The 25,170-nt window shown below is 43.6% G+C and overlaps 1 protein-coding gene across 2 annotated transcripts in view; it reads left to right on the top strand.

The window, feature by feature from the left end:
* Positions 1-24,569, top strand: part of PTP4A2 (protein tyrosine phosphatase 4A2) — a 35,687-nt gene extending 11,118 nt beyond the window's left edge. For both annotated transcript variants that reach the window (XM_069971334.1, XM_069971332.1), the window contains exons 2-6: positions 14,212-14,864; positions 17,656-17,748; positions 19,172-19,302; positions 20,139-20,213; positions 22,177-24,569. In XM_069971334.1, the coding sequence (XP_069827435.1) occupies positions 14,769-14,864; positions 17,656-17,748; positions 19,172-19,302; positions 20,139-20,213; positions 22,177-22,279 (498 nt within the window). In that variant the 5' untranslated portion in view covers positions 14,212-14,768 and the 3' untranslated portion in view covers positions 22,280-24,569. The remainder of the gene's footprint in view (positions 1-14,211; positions 14,865-17,655; positions 17,749-19,171; positions 19,303-20,138; positions 20,214-22,176) is intronic.
* The last annotated feature ends 601 nt before the right edge of the window (positions 24,570-25,170 follow it).

Here is a 25,170-nt window from a genome sequence, read left to right as displayed (position 1 = left end):
GTACAGATGAGGAGTGTAGTAGTACAGGTACAGATGAGGGTGTAGTAGTAGTACAGGTAAAGATGAGGAGTGTAGTAGTAGTACAGGTACAGATGAGGGTGTAGTAGTACAGGTACAGATGAGGGTGTAGTAGTAGTACAGGTAAAGATGAGGGGTGTAGTAGTACAGGTAAAGATGAGGGGTGTAGTAGTACAGGTAAAGATGAGGGGTGTAGTAGTAGTACAGGTAAAGATTAGGGGTGTAGTAGTAGTACAGGTAAAGATGAGGGGTGTAGTAGTAGTACAGGTAAAGATGAGGGTCAGGGACATAGCTAAGAGCATGGGGCAGACTGGGGGGGGAAGGGCATGGGGTACACTGGGCTGGAGAGCATGGGGTACACTGGGGGGAGCAAGGGGCAGACTAGGGGGGAAAGGCATGGGGTACACTGGGGGACATGCATGGGGCACACTGGCAGATCGGCAGGGGCATGGAGCACACCGGGGCAGGAGGGAACATACCTGGTGTACCCGCTCTGCGCGGGCGCACACCACCGGCACTTGCGCTCTCCTCCCGCCCGCACTACTCCCCGCAGCGGACCCGCCCCCATAGCCGGACGTATACACGCGCTTCCTCCCGGCCGCACATGGAGGTCCCCGGAGGAGGCTGCAGATACTGAAGCATCGGGTGATAGTGTCGCTGCTGTACAGCTCCAGCACCCGCAGCGATCACCCGATGCTTCAGTATCTGCAGCCTCCTCCGGGGACCTCCATGTGCGGCCGGGAGGAAGCGCGCGTACACGTCCGGCTATGGGGGCGGGTCAGAGGCGGTGACATGGGACGCTGTTGGGTGCTCTCGCTCCTCACGCTGTTTCAGTAGCTGGAGGATGCGAGCAGCCCGCCCGCGCGCCCAAATCCAATGATTTTTTTGGAAAATCGATTTTCGATTTTCCAAAAAAGTCAAATCGATTCTCAAATTCTGGGCGATTAATCGAATTAATTCGATTAATCGCCCAGCCCTAATTGTACCATTAGAACACTGGAGTGATAGTTGCTGGAAATGGGCCTCTATACACCTATGTAGATATTGCACCAAAAACCAGACATTTGCAGCTAGAATAGTCATTTACCACATTAGCAATGTATAGAGTGTATTTTTTTAAAGTTAGGACTAGTTTAAACTTATCTTCATTGAAAAGTACAGTGCTTTTCCTTCAAAAATAAGTACATTTCAATGTGACCCCAAACTTTTGAACGGTAGTGTAAGTCATTTTGGTACGCCAGGGGCAGGGCTCCTTACGTGAGCAAAGTGGATTGGTGTATCAGAGGTGGTAGCTCCACCCCTAGTGCACCAAAATGACTTATGGTGGTTTTACACGGAGCGATAATTCGCCCGATCGCACGATTAACGATTTTGAATGAACTATTTTTTTTTAATAACTATCAGCGTTTAGACTGAACGATACATTATACGGAAAAATCGTTTTGCGATCGCTTAAGCCTATCTCATACATAGGCGAAATCGTTGAAAGATGATTATCGTTCGAATTCGACCGTTATCGTGCAAATTCAAACGATAAATCGTTCCGTGTAAAACCACCATTATACGCATAGGGGATAAACACCTAATATCACGGAAACTTACCTTCACCCTCAGTGTCCCATGTGCAATAGGGGCATATCAGCAGGATAGATACTTCTAACCTGCTAACAATTTCCCTTTTAATGTTAAGAAAGCCACAAATTCCACAGAGTGCTCCTTTATTTCTGAGACCTGTGTGTCCGCGCACTGTGGCCACTAAACAAAATATTGTAGTTGCTGAAGCCGTCTGCTCCCTGATGCTGAAACTTCGCCGCGAGTGTAAAGCCTTATTGTGCGTGGGCAAAACTATTTCCACACATGATGTCTAATAGCTGCACATTGTCGCCGCATCAACGACAGTGCAGCTACTGCACATCGCGTGCAGGCAAAATGGAGATTGGTTTTGCCTGCATGTGATGATGGTGACTTTGACCCATTCCTCCACATTTTAAAAGGGATAAATAACTCCTATAAGGGGTTAAAGGGAACGTGTCATCAGAAAATTACCTTTTTTAAAGGGGTACTCCGGGCTGGGAGGCTTTTTTGCCTATGGCCGGGCAGGAGGTGGATGAGGGCAATGACGTCCCTTTACCTCCCCGGTTCCAGCGCTGTGTTCCGGATCACGCTGCTCCGGCCTGCACTGCCTGGGCGCTTCCTGGTCTGACGCGGACCTGAGACGTGATGTTTCAAGTCTGCTCTGACAGTCAGTAGCAAGGGCGGCATCCCGCTTCTGCCACTGACTGGCTGTGTACACCAACGATCGGCACTCCAGCAAAAGTCGTGGTGCCAAGGGAATACTGTGTCCATGAAAAATAACAAAATCCCGGCACTCACTTGGTAGCAATAAAGAAAGTGTGTTTATTCACACAAATAAGTGGATCGCTGCACGCGTTCCGACCATAAGGTCTTTCTCACTGACTGGCTGAGCGGACTTGAAACGTCACATCCAGAAAGTCCAGAAAGCGTCCGGGCAGCGCGATCCGGGCCACAAACCTTTCAAATCAACTAGTTTTAGAAAGTTATATAGATTGTAATTTACTTCTATTTAAAAATCTCCAGTCTTCACATATTTATCAGCTGCTGTATGTCCTGCAGGAAGTGGTGTATTCTTTCCAGTCTGACAGAGAGCAGTGTGTCAGACTGGTAAGAATACGCCACTTCCTGCAGGGCATACAGCAGCTGATAAGTACTGGAAAACCAGAGATTTTTAAATAGAAGTAAATTACAAATCAGTATAACTTTCTGACACCAGTTGACTAGAAAGAAAAGAATATTATTGCTGGACAACCCCTTTTAAGAGTATTAAACAAAATGGCAAGCGCAAAACATTAAAATAAAAAAAAATTGTGTATTAAATGTGTTCTTCTAAAGAGCCCAAGTGTGGATGACTGGATCCCTGAGTGTTGTGGCTGTGTAGCTCCGCACATCAGACATTGGAGTACAGTGTATTACACCAGTCTCATCCCATCTTCCCTGTCACTGATCCCTCCTCTGGGGCCGGCTGCTTAATGCTTTCTCTCTTCCCCCGAGACTGATCATTTTATCTGCAAAAACAATTTACCCAGTTTCCGCTCATTGACTTTCCACACACACAATAAACCCTGCCGTTTGGAAGCGCTGTCAGTGTAAAGCGGTAAATAGGTTTTTATCTGTGCACAGAGTGATCTCTCCTTTATATTTCCGAATGCCAAAATCTAGTGTGAGCGCTGGCCGCCAAGTCCTCCTGTGTGAGCCCTGAGTAACTAGACTCCATTATCGGATCTACACCCCTCCCCAGGTATAACCTGATGCCGGACACTAGTGCACACCAACCATGTGTTGTGCACACGTAGTCTCAATAATAGGACTCGTACATGGTTCTTGCTGGGTGTCAGATCATTGCAGCTGGCCCATCTGACATGTAGTAGGGGGTTCTCAAAGCTCAGTGTTGAATAGGGAGCCTTTCAAATCAATTGGAATCATAGAATCAAGCAGGGTGGATAAAAATCAATGATTTTTTAAAAAAAATCAAAAAAATCGGATTTTTTTGATTTAAATCGGATTTTTTTGATTTAAATCGGATTTTTTTCAATAAACTGCTTTTTGAGAAAAATATTTTACCATCCAAAGGTTCTTCCATCATGAGATAAAGCTGAGTTGTTTAACTCAGTAGAATAAAGGCTGTATATGTTCTCAAATGTTACAACATGAACAGAGTTGAGAAAAAGACCTTAATCCTATTGTTCTACAAACCTATGAATACAGAATCATCCCCTTCAGTACCAAGTCCAAGAAGTTAGACAATATGTTTCTGATTGTTTGGACTATTTTTTTTTTTTTTTTTTTGTTTAGCCAAATTAGTTAAGATGGATGTTTGTTTAAGCAAATAACGTATGCTGTAATGTTGTTATTGTTTCAGTTGAATAAATCCATTTAAATTGTTATTAAGTTCAGGATTATTTTTCTCCTTCCTAAGTACAACAGAACAGTGGTGTCCAAATATGAATGATTAACCCATTAAACTGGGGAGAAAAAAGTAATATAAAAAGTGATTCTAAAAATCTTCATCTACTTGCATGTTAAAGTAGCAAGAACTAGTTTAGGTAGAAACTTTGATTTAAATCACTGATTTAAATCAAGCCTTCCGGACTAGTGATTTAAATCGTGATTTAAATCGTGATTTAAATCAGTTTGATTTAAAACAAATCCACCCTGGAATCAAGTACAAATTATATAAATGTATTTATTTTCAAACCATCTGGTGTCAATGTTTTAGACAGATTTGTATCTTCCAGTACTTATCAGCTGCTGGATGTCTGGCAGGAAGTGGTGTATTCTTTCCAGTCTGACACAGTGCTCTCTGCTGCCACCTCCTGTCCAGAGCAGGGGTAGGGAACCTTGGCTCTTCAGCTGTTGAAAAACTACAACAGTAGGGAGAATAACACTGACCCCCATCCTCCCTTCCATCCCCTCCTCACTTTAGCATCCTTAGGGCCCTATTCCACCAGACGATTATCGTTCGCCTAATCGTTAACGATCTCAAACGACCGCTATTGCGAAAGACCTGAAAACATTCACTCATTTCCATGGAACGATAATCGTTACTTATAATCGTAATTGCGATCGTTTTTTCTTCGCTATCGCATTCGGATCTATTGCAAACGACCGAACGATGTCTTATTCAATGCGAACGATTTGCGAACGAGCAACGATAAAAATAGGTTCAGGTCTTATAAAGCGATCAACGATTTCTCGTTCGGTCGTTAATCGTTAACTGCATTTCAAACGAACAATTATCGTTTAGATTCGAACGATTTAACGATAATCTGAACGATGATTGTCCGGTGGAATAGGGCCCTTAGACGAGCGAGTTCTCCTATTTCTCGCCCTTCTTGAAGCAGATAAACCTCCGTATTTGTCCGGGAGCTCTTCATGTTAATGGTAGCCAGTCTCATGAGACTCGTGGACATGTAAGTAAATGGGGCGGCAAGAATCCTATGGAAACTCTGCACCTCTTATTCCGCATCTCCTTTGTCTACTATTCTTACAGAAAAAAATTTGTGCGGTTCTTTCCTGGATGCACTCTGCTAATGGATGGTGACCTATATATTAATGTTTATGTGGGAGAGCCGGCTTCCTATCTGTGTTTGTCTAGGATACTTTTGCAAATGACATTGGGATTCCCATGCCCCAGAAGGGCCCCATACTGGCTACATGGCCTCCATTAGAGGTACACCACAATGTGTCTATATACCCTCCACTACTTTAGTATATTTTCTTTGTGTTAACATTAGTTTAGTGAAATGGAATGCCATGTATATAGACCTTGAACAGGTTACTACAGATGAGCGAACCTGGAGCATCCATCCAAACCCGATCGTTCGGCATTTGTTTAGCGGTGGCTGCGGAAATTGGATAAAGCCCTAAGGCTATGTGGAAAACATGGATATAGTCATTGGCTGTATCCATGTTTTCCAGACAACCTTAGAGCTTTATCCAAGTTCAGCAGCCCCCGCTAATCAAATACCGAACGTTCGGGTTTGGATGGATTAAAGCATGCTCAAGGTTCGCTCATCTCTACAGGTCACTTCTTACTGGTGCCATAGACATGGTTGGTTGGCTGACTGCTATTGCTCCAATGTTTCCTTAAAGTGTCACTTTTTTTGCAGAAATCAATAGTACAGGTGGTTTTAAGAAACTTTGTAATTGGGTTTATTAGCTGAAAAATGCATTTTTATCATGGAAAAGCAGTTTGAAGCTCTCCCCCCTGTCATCATTGTTTTCTATGGAGAGGGGAGGGGTGGAGGGAGATGAGGCACCAAAACAGGACAACAAAGAGTTAATTTACAGCTACATCACTGGGCTATCTCTTCTGACAGTCAGCACTGACCTCTCCTACCTCTGAATATCGCTTTCACACAGGTCCCACTGTGTAATCCTTTGTTCTCTGCTGGCGACTAATCTCCCTCCTCCCCCCTCCTCTCTCCATAGGTTACACAGAGCTTGACTGTGTAAAAGAGTTGAGATTTCCTGACAATGAGCAGTGAATGAGAGAGGGGAGGGGGGGGGGGACCTGGGGAAAGTCTTTTTGAATGCAGATAATGTTATATTTGCCTAATAAACCCAATTACAAAGTTTCTTTAAATCGCCTGGACTATTGATTTCTGCAAGAAACAAAAGAAATCAACAGAGGGGGTTGTGATCGCCACCAACTTTATACATATGACCACTAGGTGTCTCCCTTCCTGTCAAGGTGCGGTCCGCGCTCTCACTGTGCCGATATTTGGTCCTTTCTCCATTAAAGAAGAGATACCAAACACAGGAAGTCCCAGTCCTTTGCACGCTTACATACATGACCTGGTATTAATTGACAGCCATTTCTGAGTGTTCAGAGTAGGACAAATCATTATCGTGCTTGTGTACAAGGGGTGTACGTGGGTGCTTGCATTGTATGGTCAGCTCTCCTGTCACACAGCACCAAAACCTTCTGATAACTAAAGTTTTGGAGGTGATATGTCCCTTTTTAAATTGGTAATCTATTCATTTCCTAGTGCACAGGCTTTGTTTCTTATAAGGCATACTAGAAGTTTGTGATATAATGGTCGCAGTCTGTTAAATGCAGTGGATTGGTGAACAGTAATCCTAAAAATAAGCAAAAAATATCATGATGGTAAAAGTTCCATGGATCACACTCAGTATGAAAGTTTTCAGATTCAGACGCATTCAGATTCAGTTTTGTCTGTTCATACAGTATATTGAAAGCAGATCCGTCCTTGGCTGCTGATCGGTTCCGATCCGTTCTTGCGGGATGGAAGCTCCAATAGAAGTCAATGGGTCCATTGTAAACTGACCATGACAGTTTAGAACCCGAATTGCAGCTGATAGATTCCATTTAAGGGTCTATTCACATTTTAATAGTATTGCAGCTGATTTCACTTGCAGCATAAAATCCGCTGCTGTACAGTATGTGTGAATAGACACTAATGGTGGTTTTGTATTTTTATTTTTTATTTTTTATTTTTCTCATTTAATTTTTCACAAGACTAGGTAAGCCACAAGTTCACATGGCAGCTTTATGGTTCATAATACTTTGTCACGTTGTCAGTCACTGACCGCTCGGGTGTGGCCGTGACATGGAGTTTTGGCCAAGTTGACGTTTGCTCCAGCTTGAGTGGTTTTTATGGTCCCTTATCCGCTGCCACCTGTCCTCCTGCTCAGGTTACTTGGCAGAATTCTCTTTATTTCTGAAGTAACAAGCAGCACACTGAGACAGTGATACTGGTGAAACCATTTTGTATAAGTTATTTGTCTGCTGTGTTTAAGCTCCAGCTCTTACACTGGCCACGTCCATTTTCCATACCTTGACTTCCAAATGTATGACCTCAAAGAAAACGAAGTGATGTATGGAAGTGTCACAATGTCATGGTGGATATGGATGTGGACCTGGCCCTGAAAATAATCACTCTTTTGAGTATTTATTTTACAACTTGACAATGTAAGTAGACGGATCAGATTTACATATAGGGATCTGTTCACACTTCCCTCAGGGGCTTATTTGGGGGTCATTTTGGCAGCAAGAATAGTGCTGAATGTGACAGAGCTAAAGTCTATATTGGCTCCCGAGACCCGTCCTCCATAGCTATGTGGCTTCTGCTATGAACAGCTCCTTTAGGCTGGGTTCACACTACGTATATTTCAGTCAGTATTGTGGTCCTCATATTGCAACCAAAACCAGGAGTGGATTAAAAACACAGAAAGGATCTGTTCACACAATGTTGAAATTGAGTGGATGGCCGCCATTTAATGGCAAATATTTGCTGTTATTTTAAAACAACGGCTGTTATATTGAAATAATGGCCGTTATTTACCGTTATATGGCGGCCATCCACTCAATTTCAACATTGTGTGAACAGAGCCTTTCTGTGTTTTTAATCCACTCCTGGTTTTGGTTGCAATATGAGGACCACAATACTGACTGAAATATACGTAGTGTGAACCCAGCCTAATACTGTAAGGGCCCTATTACACAGGACGATTATCCTGTGAAAAATCGTTATAGCGTTCTAATTTAAACACTAATCGCTCTGTGTAATTGCAGGCAACGAATGAAAAATCGTTTGTATGTCGATCGTTGATTTAGATCTGAACCTAAAATTATCGTTAATCGTTCACTAATCATTTCATATTCATCATTTTCCATTCCATATTAGCTGTAGTTCTGCATTTGTTCACTAAACGTTTAGTGTAATTGCACATTTTCCACTGTTTTGCTGGCATCAGAAGGAATAAATGATCATAGTAAAGATCGCAGCGATCATGACTAGCGACTATCGTTCTGTGTAATATGGCGAACGATTTCAGGTTAAAGATAAACAATCTAGTTTGCGATCGTTTATCGCTAGTCGTTAAAAATTGCTCCGTGTAATAGGACCCTAAGATTACGAACCGTCAATATTCTTGCCTAGCAGTACCCCGCCATGATCCTCCTTCCACTCTTCCTTCCTGGTATGAGGACGGGACGCAGCGGTGCGGCGCTAAATGTGCTCGGCTCTGCTATGTCTCCCTCGGACTTTACACCTGTCTCCAGGGATAATCCAAGTTCTTGGAGACATGTCAGAATAATGCTGCGTTTACACGTAACGATAATTGGCCTGATCGTACGATTAACTATGTCGGAGTAACAGGGTTTTTTTTTTTCATAACGAGCAGCGTTTAGACGGTACGATATATTGTATGTAAAATTCGTTGTGCGATGGTTTTGCAAACGCTTAAGCCTATCTCACACATTGGTTAAATCGGCGAACGACTGTTCACACGGAACGATTTGCGAATGCCGAACGACGATTTGATAACATGTTGAAAGATCAAAATGCGCGATGTATCGTTCGTCGTATGATCGTTCGCTGCGTTTACACGTACGATTATCGTTCGAATTCGATCGTTATCGCTCAAATTTGTACGATAATCGTTACGTATAAACCACCATAAGTGTGTATATTTACTTGCCAGCTGCTGGCCACCACTATCACAGCTGATAGCGGTGGTTGGGGTCCTAGGTGACCTGACACCCCTGCAGGGACCACCAGATCGCAATTGCCCTTTTATATGGAACTCCTTATGTCATTGAGGAGTGAGATATTTGTTATACTGTGTTATGATTTTAAATACATTTTTTAAAGGGTCACTAAACTTTTACAAAACTTCTGGAAAAGTTCTATTCGCTAAGTGTGTTCAGCCCAGCCGCCGTGCAACGTGACTGAGAGTGCCTTATAATGTAAACCTATAGGGATGTCTTGGAGTGTGTGCTTAGAGAACAGGGAAAAAAACGCTTAGCTGAGCGCTTCTACGCTGGAGTACCCCTTTAAGTCTATTTGGAACATAGCAATACACAAACATGTAACCGGATGAAAAGCTGTAAGGCAGAGAGGATTGTGAATGATGTTTTGAAAAGTGATCCCACCACTTTATTATCTATATTTCATCCATGTTTCCACCATTCAGCTCTCGCTGCCTGTACACGGTAAGCCGGTCTGTGCTGCCGCCGGTTCCTTTCTAGCTGCATGATTCAGGAGGCCTCCAGCATAAAGGTAGTAAAGCTGGACCCCTGTGTACCGTGTCCGCTCACAATGGTGGGGCTGCAGTCAGCAGGCTGAGATCCCTGGCTCCGGTTCCTTCGCATGGACTTCTTGGCCCGGCTTTATTCACATGTCGCTGCACCTATTAACTATGAGAACCTGATTATTCAGGTACAGACTGCCTCCATAAAACAATACAATGACACTGCCATGTCTTCCGGCAGAGGCAGGCAGTAATCTCGTGGAAGTTTTGGAGCTACAAATCTCGGCCGTTACAACTGTGCAGGCAATACTTTGATAGAGTGTAATGTCAAAGAGGAATTCACGGCCATAAATCTACTTTATGCTTTATGGAGCCCAATTTAGCAGCCCGGATCCCTCGCATTGCAGTGTATTGTCATGGATTGGAAGAACTTGGCCGCTTACTTTAGCTAAAGTACATACTGTACAAAATGATCTTTTTTTTTTTTTTTTTTTTTTTTTTTGCCTAGACACATCTTCCATGGTATTTAGGGACCTGCTGAAGGCCCCCAGGCCTGCCGTGCATGTGCCCCGGTATACAGTTTATATAATTACTTTCTGAAAAAATAAGTGTTACAAGTCTTAGGCCCTCTTTCACACATCCATTAAAGGAGAAGTCCCTTGACATAAAAAAACAGGGGTGTGGGAACATTAAAGTATACTTGCCTATCCTTGTGCCCTGTAGTGCTGCTCCCGGGTCCAGCTGACTGCCGCCTGCAGCTCCCACTCAGTCAATCAGTGACTGGAGCAGGACACCGCACCAGTGACTAACTGGCTGAGCAGGCAATCTTTCAGCCGGGCCATGATGTTGCAGCTGGAAAAGCCGGTTATGTGACGTACCTGGATTTCAGATGAAAATTACAGCCGGTGTCTGCCAGCAAGACCTGCAAGTGGTGCATCTGAGGCACAGGGACGGGTAAGTATACATTGTTTATATAGGGAAGGTTAAGTATTAATTGTTCCCGCACACCCCTGTCTTCCTTGCCTTTCTTTTTAATTCCATCTGCGTTTGCAGACCCGTTAATTTCTATGGCCCCATACACGAATCTATACGTGTTATGGATGTGTGTTGGGGCCGGGATCTGTTCTGCAAAAATTACCAGCAAACCATATTTGCGGCCCAGGTCCCTTTATCTTGAATGAAGTGTTTCATGCTCTTGCAGACAGATAGTGGACGGTTGCGGGGGCACATTGATAGTTCTGTCTGTAGCCCTTTGTGCATCCACAGTCGCTCGCAATACACTGATCATTAAATTATATATAAGTGACCTGTTCCGCAATTGTGGGTCTGTACTAGGACATGTCCAATTTTTTTTTTTTTTTTTTTTTTCTTGCGGCACATATCATAGCCTATTCACGGATCCTTAAAAATTGTGGATGTGTGAATAGACCCATAAAAAACCAATGGGGTTTAAATTTGTCCATAATTGCAAATTAAATAAAGTACATTTTGCAGACGTGTGAATGAGGCCTTATGCTTCCTACTACCCCTATCGGAACTTTTAATAGGTGTTACCTATCATAATATCCATAATCCTGTAATTCTATTAGAACATGGCTCCATGATGGTATAATCTACCAGGTGATGCTCTACTATAAACTCTAAAGCAGTTCCGGTGTGTGGGTTTTTATCTCTTAGCCCTTTAGGATGTAACGCACGTGGGTGTAATGCATTGGAATCTCATTATCAGCAGCTCATTGACAGAGCACAATGACAGGGTGTTAAGTGAGCCACGTCCAGTCTCATGATTCCTGGCCGGCCTGGTGGAGCCGTGGCTGTAAGCGGCCTACTCACTAACCTAATAAATCATTAACTTCCTAGTCTGCCATTGACCCATTACTATTGAATTGTTGCTCGTCCGGCTTGTGCTTCAATACTATAGGTCATAGCACGGCTGCACATGGCCTGTACTTCTCAGAATTGCCGATACCCTTTGTATCTGCTCTACGCAGAGTCTTCTTGGTGACCCTTATCTTTACTATGTATTTTAAGACTTGTCTAGTTAGTGTTGAGTTCCATTCAGAGTCTCTCCTGGGTGTTAACTGATAAAGAACCTCTTCACATCAGTCGCTTTAATTCCCGTTCCCTTTAGTGTTTTTGCTGATCTTTGCTGATCCCTTTTTTTTTTTTTTTTTCTCCTTTTAGATGTTATATATAGATTCTGGCATGTTCTAATGTGCTTTGCACTGAGAAGTTATTTTTGGGAGTCTATGAAGTAGCGTTCACGAGTTTGTGTACATGTGACAATGTAAAGGTTAACATATTAGTATTTTTGGTCTTTGTGATGATCGGGTAACAAGGTTACAAGTTTAGATTTTTCTGCTGGTTTCTCACATTTTGGCAGGCCCTCGCAGCTTTTTATAAATGATAAAGTAAGGTTACTTTATATGCCACATGGCATGATACCAGCATGGGCCTTGCTTATTAGTTTTTACCCCTTGAGACTTTGCATGTGAAATTATCTCGGTTCGGTGCCAGAAATAACACTGAAATGTAGTTTCATAGGGCTGATATCTCATTGGTATTCCAGCAAGAAAAATCTGGATATTTTTGTTTAACTGGTGAACCCCTGAAACAGTCTATCCTAAGGGGGCTGTCCAGAATGATTGGTATCAGAGCCAGGGCCAATTGTGTTACTGCGTCTTTTTAATGGGGCAGTAATTGTCCCGTTTGGCCAGTGTTCACTGTGCTTGGCATGAAACCAGGAGTTTTTGACTTTTCACTCTAAACATCCAGACTCCGACTCAAAACTTTTGACATGTCGGACTCTCACCAGTCTCTACAGTGAGCCAGGAGATTTCTCCTTTCTCAGTCTCGCTGCGGGAGACCAATTTCTATATTAAAGGTGAACAAATGTAACCTGCTGATATCTCTCTATTGCACAGGAGACTCCGAGGAGGACGTTATCTCCCTTTCCTTCCTCCTCGGCACTGTTCCAGTGCAGTTAGTAGTTTGCTCCATGGTCTGGTACGACCGTTAAGAGCACTTCCCCACCCCCATATCACCGATCCGCCCCCCCGGCTGTCCCACACCTCTCATGAAGGGGACGGATCTTCACTGTGGAGGCGGGCAGTGCTGCTAACTGTACCCCAGTGCCCCTAATGGTCTTACCAGACCGTGGAGCAAACTACTGACTGCACCGGAAAGGCCGCTGAGGAGGAAGGCAAGAGACACATACCTTCCTTCTCAGAATCTACTGTGCAGTGGGGGTGGGGGGAGCAGGAATCGGCAGGTATAGTCTAACCTGTTGATGGTTCCCCCTTTTAAAGGGGTTGTATAGGGATCAGAAAAGGTTTTTACCTGTTCTGCTTGCTTGTGCTTCACTTCTGGCCCTGACATGTCTCCGAAGTATACCTTTCAAGATAAAGAGTAGGCAGGGGCAAAACCATGCCTGCACATGACGCCCCACAGCTGCATAACATTGCTTTGATATTGGACATTGCATGAGAGCATGGCTGCTTTGCATTGAGACCCCGACACATCAAACTTTGTGACGAGTCTGTTTGACATATTGAAGGTTTTCGAAATGACCTATCACTTCAGTGCTTCTACCAATGATTTCTATGGAGAGTGTGTTCGACCCTAAATAAGAAGGTTCTTGGGTTACATTCACAAAGAAAGATACATGGCATAACTTCAGATATTCTCTATATAGGAATCTCTACTGTTCCCACAAATGAATGGAGAGCAGTCTGCTTTCCATTCTATACGGGGCTTCCAAACATTGTCTCATAGAGAATGAATGGAAGAGGTTGTGCAGGGAAATCTTGAACCCTATCCATTGCCTCCCTGACAATTTAAAGGGAACCGGTTACCAAGACAATGCTGCCTAATCTATCACCATCATGTTATAGAGCAGGAGGAACTGAGCAGATTCCCCCCGGAATCTCACCTGATAGCCAGCCGACCGCGGTGAGCCCCCTCCGCATCTCACCCGGTGGCCCACAGCACCCGTCTCCACGCCGCCCGCATCTCACCTGAAGCGGCACCTGGCTGCCCCCCCCCATCTCACCCGGTGGCTTATAGCTGGGCCACGGCAATACTGCATCACACATGGCAGCCCAGCCCCCCAGCACACATGATAGCCGTCCGGGTTATCCACCGTTAGAAAAATATGGCCACTCTCTTCCAGAGACAGTACGACTCTTGTCTCCAGGTGTGATTTGCAGTAAAGCTCCATTCACTTTAGTGAAATTGAGTTGCAAAATCCCAAACTGGAGACGAGTGGTGCGGTCTATGGAAGAAAGTGGCCATGTTTTCCTAATGCTTTAAACTTACATAATTTTTTTAAAAATCTAACGGTATGTTCACACTGAGCAAACGCGGTGGATCTCTCCGCTAAGGAATCCCACCTGCCTCAGTGTCCGCACGCCTCCATTTGTCGCTCTCTGCTCAAAGATTTGACATGTCGGAGAGCTGCAGGAGTGGAGGATCTATCCGTTGTGGAATTCGGCCGCCTTTGCTTAGTGTGAACATACCCTTAAAGTGTAGACGTTTGGCCAGCTATGTATAACGTTACAGCTTGATGTACTATTTTATTTATGTTCTAATGGTATCTTTTATTTTTCTGTATTTCAGGGTTACTCTTGGAATATATGCCGAACATTTATGGCGATTCGGCGTGTAAGGACAGAGTACTGCCAGGCTCAGCACTGCGTTGGTGCAGACAAGTGAGCTGAGAGGCTTCTCGATCGGGATCCTTCACCCACCCCTCCAGTCTCTTGTCAAATTCGGAAAAGCATATGGGAGTTCTTATTTATTTTTCCACCTCAAAACCAAACTTTTTTCACTACTTCATTTTTCATTTTGTGAAGGGAGAAATTTTGGCCGAAAAATCTCCTTTTAATGAGTGCCTCACTGTTGTAGAGACCTCGGGTTGCAATATATAGATACAAGCCCCTTTTTCCCCCATCCTTGAAGTAATGTGAGAGGTTTCTTTTGGATGCTCTTCTGCATCCCAAAACCTGCAAGAAATAACCATCTCTTCTTTGGGACTTTGCAATAAATATCCCCTTTTTTTTTTCACCTGCAAATATATATATTTTTTTCTTTATAGAATTTTTTAAATATTTTGCTGTGAATTTTTCAGTTTTTTCTTTTTTTTTTTAAACTCCTTTTTTTTTAAACCTGTCACAATGAACCGTCCAGCTCCAGTGGAAATATCATATGAGTGTATGCGTTTTCTAATCACCCATAATCCAACTAATGCCACGCTCAACAAGTTCACAGAGGTATGTAGCCGAAAGCAAACTGGTTTCTTGGGGGTCCCTTACCACTCCTTTTCTTTAAGGGTAGGTTCACATATAGCGTAATCCCAGCAGATTTCATGCTGTGATTCCCGTACTGTCAATTTGAATAGGATTACATACTTGTAAGGGAATTTTCATCACGATGCTAGTATTGAAATGCCGACGGCGTCCCGGTGAATACATTACTGGTCCTTGCTCTGCCTGCTCTGTGGCTCCCAGCATCCTGATGTCCCACTCAGCCAATCGGTGGCTGCGGTGGGACAGCACACTGATTGGCTGAGCAGGACATCAGGATGCTGTGAGCCACAGAAGCAGGCCGGAGCGCGGACCAGTATTGTATGCACAGGGCTGCTGGGGGTTGGGGGGGGGGGGGGGGGACAGCACTTTACATACTTGCAGTGGGATGAAAATTCCGCTGCGAGTATGTAATCCTAGTCAAACTGACAGTATTGGCATATGTGACAAATGTCTAATCAGGCTGGGTTCACACTGTGTTTTTGCTTTTCATTTAACATGTACATTAAAGGTAAAAAAATGGATGCGAAAACGGATGCTGTTATATGCCATACTCGGAATCCGTTCTCCATTGACTAACATTCTTGGCACCATCCACAAGTTTAGATGCTGCACATTTGTTATATACCTTCTTTCTGCTCTAATGTCACGTCATTTCATCGTGGGCAGTGTCACCTAGGCGGGGCTTCATGACCCAACTGCTGTGAAGCCCCGCCCAGGTGACACTGACAAGTGCTCAGAACCGCACAAAGAGTAAGGGGGTGACAGTATCACCTTAAAAATATCAAAAACTGATCCTTTTTTTTTTTTTTTTTTAATAGTACATAAAAATGTAAATGTACTGAAACAGATGGGAAAATTCAGTGTGAACCTGTAGCCTCACCAATTGCTAGAATGTGGGTTCTGAGCAGCCTCTTCATCCTTGCTGCAAGACTGCAGTGAGAAAGAATGGAGTGGTAGATCCTGTGCGGTGCAGCTTTAGTCAAAATCTACAAGGCTATGGGACAAACAAAGATCAACTTGCCCACATCCATCGTACTTTTAAGGTTAAAGGAGTCCGGCCAAATTAATAACTAGACTGTAGACAGGGGCTGGGGGAACATAATAAACAACCTATACTTCCCAGTCCTGGTGCCCTTGCAGTGCCGCATACCGCTCCTGGATTCTCTCTCTCCCTTCCTACTAAGTCAAGACTCGATGGATGCTTCGCTCAGCCAGTCGGTGACACCGCTGCAGTCACTGACTGGCTGAGATGGCTATCTCCCATGCTTTCCCGCCGAGTTGTGACATACTAAGAAATGGAGAAATAATGACATCCGGTGTGGTCTGGGAGCTCTGTGATGCAGCGCTGCAGCGGCACTGGGAAGGGTAAGTATAGGCTGTTTTATTCCCCCCCCCTCCCATCCGCAGACTTAAGCCCTTATATCACGGGTCGTTTAGAGGAGCAAACGAGCGCTCTCAGCGCTCGTTTGCTCCTCGTTCCCCGCTCGCTGCCGCCGCTATTCAGCGCGGCTGCAGCGAGCGGGTGGGGAGGCTGCCCGGGTGATCGCTGATTGTCCGGGCAGCCCATAGGATACAGCAGTGTCTGCTGCCGATGCTCCTATTCAACGGACCGACGGCAGCAGATCGCTGCTATATCAGTCGCTTGTTTTTCAACATGTTGAAAAACAAGCGACTGCAACGATCAGCCGACATGAACAATGTCGGCTGATCGTTGCACTTTATTCCACGGGACGATTATCGTCCGTAGCGGCTGATATTGGCCGAATACGGACGATAATCGTTCCATGGAATAGGGCCTTTATTTATTAAAATTGGCCGAACTTCTCCTTTAACAAAAGAAGATGGCCCCGCACTAGCTTGATGGCTGCATGAATAACTGTCTAGTCACCTATTGTTTCACAGAAAGGACAATACAGGTTAGTCCACATTGTTCGTTGCATTCGTTCAGCCTAGGCAAGGGAAAAGCAGTCATTCAGCTTGTGCAGCAGCTGACTTCAGCATGTACACTCGACTGTTGGATATAAAATTTTAACCATAGTCAACTACTTTTCTAGACAATGATGGCTAAAACAATCGTGTCGGTAAATTACAACTTTGATTAAAACTGTCAATTTTCATCAATTTTAGTGTATGACCTTCTTTGTAATTCAGAGCTGTGTTGCAATTCTGCAGGCTTCAGAGCTGAAATCTTCCAGCATTCTGTGCCTACACCAGGCACTGTACAAGCAGTTTTAGCTATCTGAACTTAATGCTGCTTTATTAAACCATATAAGCATTTTTATTGCACCTTCTTGTGTGGTGAGATGATGTCCTTTTATTAGACTAGTCTTTCTTAGACCTGGTCTAAATGACAATTGTCTGGGCATATAACTTTAGAGGAATCAGACTTGTATGGGGAGATGGTGATAAAAATAGCACGGTGTTGACAGCTAATGTCGAGATCCCAGGGGGCCCGCGTGGATTCAAGGGCAAACTATTGTCTTGCTCATCTGTCTAACTATTAATATTCAGGATCTGAACAATACGTAATGGGCAGGATGATCCGGATTACAACCTGATCTTAAGGTGATCCCTGTATAGTCTTACTGTTGTGACTGCTGAGAAACTCATCCACATAATCTATGCCAAGCATTCAACACCGCTAAAACTACAGCTCCTTTTAGATACGAGTTAGATTCTAGAATCTTCTAACCTTTCCTTCATATAACTTGTTTTTTTTTTTTTTTGTGTTTTTTTCTTTTTTTCCCCCTTATAGGAGCTGAAGAAATATGGAGTCATCACCCTTGTGAGAGTTTGTGAAGCCACATATGACAAGGCTCCGGTAGAGAAGGAAGGGATACAAGTGCTAGTAAGTTTCCTATTCTGTATAACCTGAATGCAAAAATACAGAAATTCTTTGTAGGGTACATGTGGAATTTTGCATTGAGCAGAAAGCTTTGTCGTGAGGCCTAGTGAGTCCTAGCTTGATAGTTTGGAGAATAAACACTGTTGCCAACATCCAAGTTACCCCATTCTTGCATATAAAAGTAAACTAAAGTACTACGGCAGGGAAATCTTTTTATGCTGAATAATTTGAAAATTCTTTGGCAATTACTATGCTAGTATAGCTTTATAGCAGTCAATTTTATTTTTATATTCCACAGCTGCAGATTTCCCCACTTGGGCCTGCAGCAGCCACTAGAGGGCGCTTACCGAATTATGGAAGGGGGATTTCACATGTTGGAGTCAAGTCACTTTTTTTTTTTTCTCCCCTTTTGATCTTTTCAAAATAGAGTCAGAATTATGTGGTTTTGGTGCAGTTTGATTTCCCCCCCCCCCCCCCCCCACACACACACATATAAAATGAATCTGTCAGGTGCATCTCAGGTTCCACTGCTGACCCTGTTAGATGGTGTTAGGTCAAGGAGACACATGGTATCTTTTGTATATCTAGCTGTGCTTCCAGGACATAGAAAAATGGTTTTGTTCTCTTTGTTTTATAAAAAGAAATAAAAAAAAAAGTTAAAAAAGGGTTATCATATATCTATCTTATCTGTCTTTTTTTTTTTTTTTTTTTTTTTTAAATCACTTTTAATTTTATTTTTTTTTGGGATGTGATGTGACAAAAATTAGCACCTTAGAATGTATTTTAGCACTGAGATCAGTGGTCATTTAAAAGTTCAGGCAATTCCACATGCAACATTAGATATAGATATTTATTTTTTTAAAATATGGAAAAAGGGGGTTGACAAACTTTTATTATCAGTTATGTTTATAATGAATTGATCCATTAACCCTTACCCACCCCACAATGCACAGTTATGTCATGATGCCCGTAGCTGGGTATAGAGGGGGGGCTCATGACTAGAGCCCTCTTTATACCCGGTGGCTCGAAGCTGCTGGCATGGAGTGATATCTTTTGCTGGCTGTTCTAACTGTTTAAATGCTGCTGTCTATATAAAGGGAACCAAATCAGCCCGATAAGGCACTGTATAAGGCTAGATTCACACAGGACAGATCCACAGCGGATTTTACGCTGCAAGTTCAGGACGGCACCCAATTTCAGCAGCCACTGCTAATCAAAAGCTGCACACTCTGGTTTCCAAATAGTGGTGAGGCATTGGGCCCCTTTGCAAATTGAACGTTCTTCCCATCCGACGTGACTCACAGGAACTTCTTGTTATATTATGCGAAAAATTTATATCGTGTTTGTATTTATTTTTGAAAATTTTTACATGCAAGTTTTTAACGTATACATGATTTTACAACTTTTCTCGTTTTCCCCCATTTAGGACTGGCCATTCGATGATGGAGCGCCACCTCCGACACAAATAGTAGATGATTGGCTGAATCTCCTAAAAAACAAATTTCGTGAAGAACCAGGCTGCTGCATTGCGGTACACTGTGTGGCAGGACTAGGCAGGTGGGTACATCTCTTATCTGGATATCTTGGGGTTTCTCCAAATATGCACAACATTTTACAAGAGATGGAACTGACATTAGATGGTGAATCTATCATTGAACTCTTTATAGCCCCCCATATTCTTTTCGTGCCACTTTTAATTAACCTCCCATTGTTCTTTTGTATTCATAAGGTGTTACATTTCTTTTTTTTTTTTTTATGCCCTGTAAGCAGTGTATTGTGGCTGTGTATTATTCTGAGCAGGGCACTGTTGGACGGGCTGTATGATAATATCAGTAAAAGAGATGAAGCAGCATCTGGTGTGTTTGTGATGGATAATTGGTGTGCCATGGCTCTGTTTAATTAGCATACAGCACTTATTATACTGGAGCTGGCGGGCACTGCCTGTGGGCACAGGAGGCTGCGAGTGTTTGTAGAAGGGAATGTTGCAGGACTGGGGCTGGCAGCTTGGTTAGATGCAGATGATAAAGTGTCTGGCAGCAGAAATGAAGGGAACGGCAGGTTATGAGCTGTGGACCCAGGCTACACTCATTTTGGATGCTTATGTTCAGTTGAGCTGGACTTTGAAGTGTGTTAGCAGAAATAATCTACTCTGGAGTAAGGTATGGGAGGGGGGACTTTAACCCTTCATAGTATACTTGCACTTTAGTGCATTACGTTTTGTTTTGGACCCAGCCTATGTTTCTCATTCGTCATGGTGCGCTGTGTTTTGGTGGGTGATAGGACAGAACTGTTGGGTTTTAATCCCCGTCTCCGGTGCGCTCGTCTCCGGTGAGCCCTAAGGATCCGCTCTATGACTTGTAGACATAACTAATCTGTGCCTTGTGTCCTTCCAGGGCCCCTGTGCTGGTTGCTCTAGCACTGATTGAATGCGGGATGAAGTACGAGGATGCTGTGCAGTTTATCAGGCAGTAAGTGAGCTCATTACCAGACTCGCTCTCTCCTTTCCCCTCCCCGTCTGGCTTTCTGACTTTACCTCCTGAGACCTCCGCTCCCGGTAAACAAAGCTCTGCGAAAGCTGTTTGTTTCACAGTTTTATTCAGACGTGCCATGCTTAAATGGGGGCGCAAACCTCCTCTTTCTGCGAAAAGTTCACCTACACAACCCACTACTGAGGGCACGAGCAGGGTAATCTTCTATTACGGTAATATAATATAGTACATTCTACCCAGATTAGAAGTATTCTATTTCTTTATTATAAGGGTCCATATATTTTTGGCCTTGGGTCTTTTTGACCTGCAGGATTTAGCAAGTTGTTATATTCGCCCATGAAATAACAATTCCTGAACATCTTTTTTTTTTTTTTTTTTTTTAATTTTGTGCCATTAATTTATTACTAGAAATGTAGCACTAAGTAGCCAAGTGGGTGTTATCAGGTTGTCCCTTAGAGTGACTATGCAAATATAGCTGACACCCCCCCAACTGGTAACACCCTCGTCTATTTAGTCCTACATTTCTAGTAAGAGTAACTGAGGAATGGTAGAATGCAGAACTATAGGAAAACATGATGCTTGGAAGAAATTTCCAGAAAATGTGGTTATTACTGTCACTGTTTCCCAAAACTTTTGATTTCTCATAGAGACATGTGAAAAGTTTTGATTGGTCCGGGTCTGAGTGTCCAGACCCTTACCGATTTCCCCCCCTACCGATTATCGATCAAAACTCTTGACATTTCTCTGACATGTCAAAAGTTTTGGAAACCGGCAGGGACACTTTAAATCCACAGTAACTGAATGTAAACCTGCCTGGAATAAACCTATATCTATCCTAAGATGATAATATAAGGGTAGACTAGATGGACCAGGTGGTCGTCTTCTGCCAGTAACTTTATTTTTTTTTTTGCCTCTGTTTTAAGATGTATTTCCCATGAATTAAGTGTTTACTAAACAGGTCAGGAGAGGTCAGTGGGAAACTATAGGCTGGTTAGAAGTATCTAACCTGCCGATATGTTCTTAAGGGTAGCTTCACACACCGTATCGCAGCAGATTTTCTGCTGCGGATTCGCAGCATATTTGATCCAAATAACTGAACACAGCATAAAATCTGCTGCGGATCCTGAACGTGTGAATGCACCCTAAAGGGCACAGGGCACTGACCTTCTTAGTCCTGTTTTCAGGATTAAAGTTAATATGCTAATTAGGTGATTTGGCGCACTGTGGGTGGAGCTCCTGCCCTCAGTGCACTTATCTACCCTGACTGGCCTGCCCCTCCTAACTAATATTAGCCGAGCACCACCCCAATATTCATTATAAAGGGTAGGCCGTCAGGGCGAAGGGGTGGTAGCCCCGCCTCCAGTGCACCAGAACAACTAATTAAGTAAACTGCTAATATCCTGAAAACAGTGCTGAGGATAAAGGTAAGAATCTTGCCTTCATCTGTCACGTGCCGGCTCGTCTCCGATCTTCAGTCTGCGATGTCGTCTTTGGACGGCCAGGCCGAATCCCTCCGGGCGTCCTGAGTGCCGGCTTCCCTCTGGCCAGTCATCGGCTGCTCAGCCGCGATTGGCTGAGCCAAACTGTGCTCAGCCAATCGCGGCTGAGCATCTGATGACGCTGAAGAGGGCGGCCGCCACTCAGGACGCTCGGAGGGATTCGGCCCGGCCGTCCAAAGACTACATTGCAGACAGAAGATCGGAGACGAGTCGGCACGTGACAGGTATGTATAGCGCACCACACTTCCGGGTACACGGGTGGGGGGGGTGGGACACGGAAGGGGGCCATTCACAGACATTACAAAGTTATACAACTTTGTAATGTATGTTATTCTGTCAATAATTCTTTACCGCCGCACTACCCCTTTAAGTCAAAATTTACATGCTGTTTGTTCTCGAAGTAAAACTTGCCAAAACCAGGTATTCTTGTTCCCCTCCGTTAGGAAACGAAGAGGAGCGTTTAACTCCAAACAGCTGCTTTATCTGGAAAAGTACAGACCCAAGATGCGCTTGCGATTCAAGGAAGGTCACTGCTGTATGCAATAAATTTCTATTGGAAGCAACCGGGCTGACCAGACTCTTGTGACCCAGGGCAAATGGATCAAGTTGAAAAAGAACGATCAACATCAGTAGACCGGTCTCACCTCCGTCCCATCAAACCCAAAACTACAATAAGTGCCACAGTAGGCAAATAAACAAAAATAGAAATATTTAAAAAAGAGAAAAAAAAAAATCAAAGCAGGCTTTTATACATGTTCTCCTCAAGCTTCATTTAGAAGACGGACAGGAGAATATATGAATGAATATAGGTCCATGTGCAATTAACCTTCAATGTCACAATGTAACAGGGGAGAACTTTAAGAGTTCAAGTGTTACCCCAATGTATCTTGGCTCAAGTATTAAATATTAAGGGGTCACCAACTTGTATGCAAATACAGAGGACATAGAGAACATCTGTATTAGATAAAGCAGGAGGATACTGGGGAAGTTGACTGGACCAAATGAATGTGACGCTGGCTTTTTTTTTTCTTTCCTTTTCTTTGAAAATCTTTAGCTCAGGTGCAGGTGGGTGAGCAACTCTGTATGAGGGTTATTGTTTTTTAGCCAACTTCAGAAAGATTAGCCTGTCTGCTCTGTCTACAGCAAGTGATCCAAAGTAAGGGATGCAGGTGATGGAGCTGAACACCAGGACTGCTCAGGGCCCTTCACATTTCTGTGCTGCCACCACGGCTCCAATGATGCTTTGTTTGAACACTGCCTCTAGCCTTAAGCCAAATCCTTTGCTATCTGTGTTTTCTACGGCAGCTAATAGTCCAAATAACATCTAAAATAAGTCTTCTAAATCTCCTCCCGCTCCCGCAGTCAGAATGCCATTACATAAAGGCTGATGCCAAAACAAGGATGCAATTGTGATTTTTTTTTTTTTTTTTTTTTTTTTAACCTGCAGCCATATTTTGCACTGTATCTATCCAAGCTGCTTGACACCTGGCCAGCAAGTTTGTTTGCATATTTTTATATATATCGGGCTTGACCATTTTCTCTTTTTTTTTTCCCCTCCTCTGTTGGATTTTCTAGCTGTAGTCTAATAGAACATGTATGACCTGTAACTTGCCTTGCAAGGCGTGCAGTCTGGTATGGGAGGCAACAGCTTAGTCTTATGGTTTCTAGTCACATTCAGATTGCAGAGATGAATCTGCACTAGGTAATTCTCTTTATTAAAGTGGTTGACCAGTAAAAAAAAAATGACTTTTCCCTTAGCCACAGGATAGGGGAAAAGTAGGAGGTTGCAGAGGATCCGACCTCTGTATCCCCCGCCCATCTCTGTATCAGGCCCGGACGGCTGTGTTATGGTGCGTTCACACCTACAGGATCTGCAGCTGATTCTCTGCAGCTGATTTCATTTAAATAACTGAACACAGCATCAAATCTGCTGCAGATCCTGTAGGTGTGAACGCACCCTTATGAATAGAACTGCAGGTCCGGCCCACCACGACCCGTGAGTATATTCATTCCTTTGGGGCCGACAAAGCCAAGTACAACGCTTTTCTGGCATACTCGGCTCTTTTCGCTCACTCCATAGGAATGAATAGAGCTTTTGGGGCCCGATAGATATGGAGTTCGGTGGGGAGTACACAGGTCATATCCTGTAGATAGGGGAAAAGTCATTTTTGTCCTGGACAACCTCTTAAAGGCCATTCTAATTAGCAATAGAAAAGCTGCTGTATTGTATTCCAAGTCAGGAACGCAATCCTATATCGCAGCCTGAATAGACAGGGCTGTTCCATATGTATAACAGTGAAGGATTTGTGTACCTTAGCCTCCTAACCCCAGTTCCTTGGTGAATACAAGATTGTATCATATGTTCAAATACCTGAATTTTAACGTTGCAGTGTATACATTCACTGTTTTAAAACCTTACGGACTTGAAATAATATATATATATATTGCTGCTCTAAACCATCAAGGGAGTGATGCCAATTAATCATGTATAATGTTACCGGAATAAATTTGCGTATTTTCTACAAAGACCATGCCCAATAGGAATTAGAACTACTCTTCTCCCTTGTACTTCAGAGTGTGGGAAATTTGTGCCTAAATCCCCCCCCCCCCCCCTCTCTCCTTTATTCCCACTTGTCAGGCAATATCATGCAGGGGGGTTAATTCCGAGTTGTATGTCAGATGTAACTATGTGCACTGTTTCCTGCTATAAAGCTACAGTGGCTGAAGGAGGTGCCGAGACAGAGGTGATCCAAGTGTAAATCATCAAGTGCTAGAAATTTTCCTTGATCTCCATGAAGTATGTTCAATAAAATATTTTACACATTAACACATTTTACACTTTGCTTCAGTCTGCCGTCTTCATTTATGCATACAGTCTCCGGTCGCTGGCACTGGAATAAAATATTGGTGAATTATTTAAATAGATCTAATAAGATCTCACTCACAGGTAAATGAGTACAAAGGTTACCTGTGGAGCCATACTACAGAGTTGTAAACACTGTTTGCTGTTATGAGGTTCTCTATAGGGTAGTGGACCACTTAAAGGGGTATTCTGGTCAAACATTAATTTTTGCTGCTGCCCATGCTTAGACTAACAATTCATTCCATACTTGTTGTTTTCTATTCAGTCTCCTTCCCACAGTTCTGAGCTGCTGCTTTCTGCTGAAGACACAAAAATCTGTGTGTGAGCTTTTCTGTCTCCCCCCTCCTCCTCCTTCTGAGACAGCTGATGAAAACAAGTCCCTGGCAGGCTTTATCTGCAACTTTGTAGCTCTTTGTAATGCTGGGAGGGTTAATCTGAGGGTAGGTGGGTGATGAACTCACTGTAATCAATCCTCCTGGCATTACAAAGTTGCAGATGGGGACTTGTTTACATGAGCTGTCTCAGAAATGGGATGGAAAGGAAAGCTACCACATGGTTTTCTGTGTCTGCAGCA

This window comes from Dendropsophus ebraccatus, chromosome 5, assembly GCF_027789765.1.
Source record: "Dendropsophus ebraccatus isolate aDenEbr1 chromosome 5, aDenEbr1.pat, whole genome shotgun sequence".
Lineage (NCBI taxonomy): Eukaryota > Metazoa > Chordata > Amphibia > Anura > Hylidae > Dendropsophus > Dendropsophus ebraccatus.
Note: the sequence above shows the minus strand (reverse complement) of the source record. Positions and strands in the feature narration are given on the sequence as shown.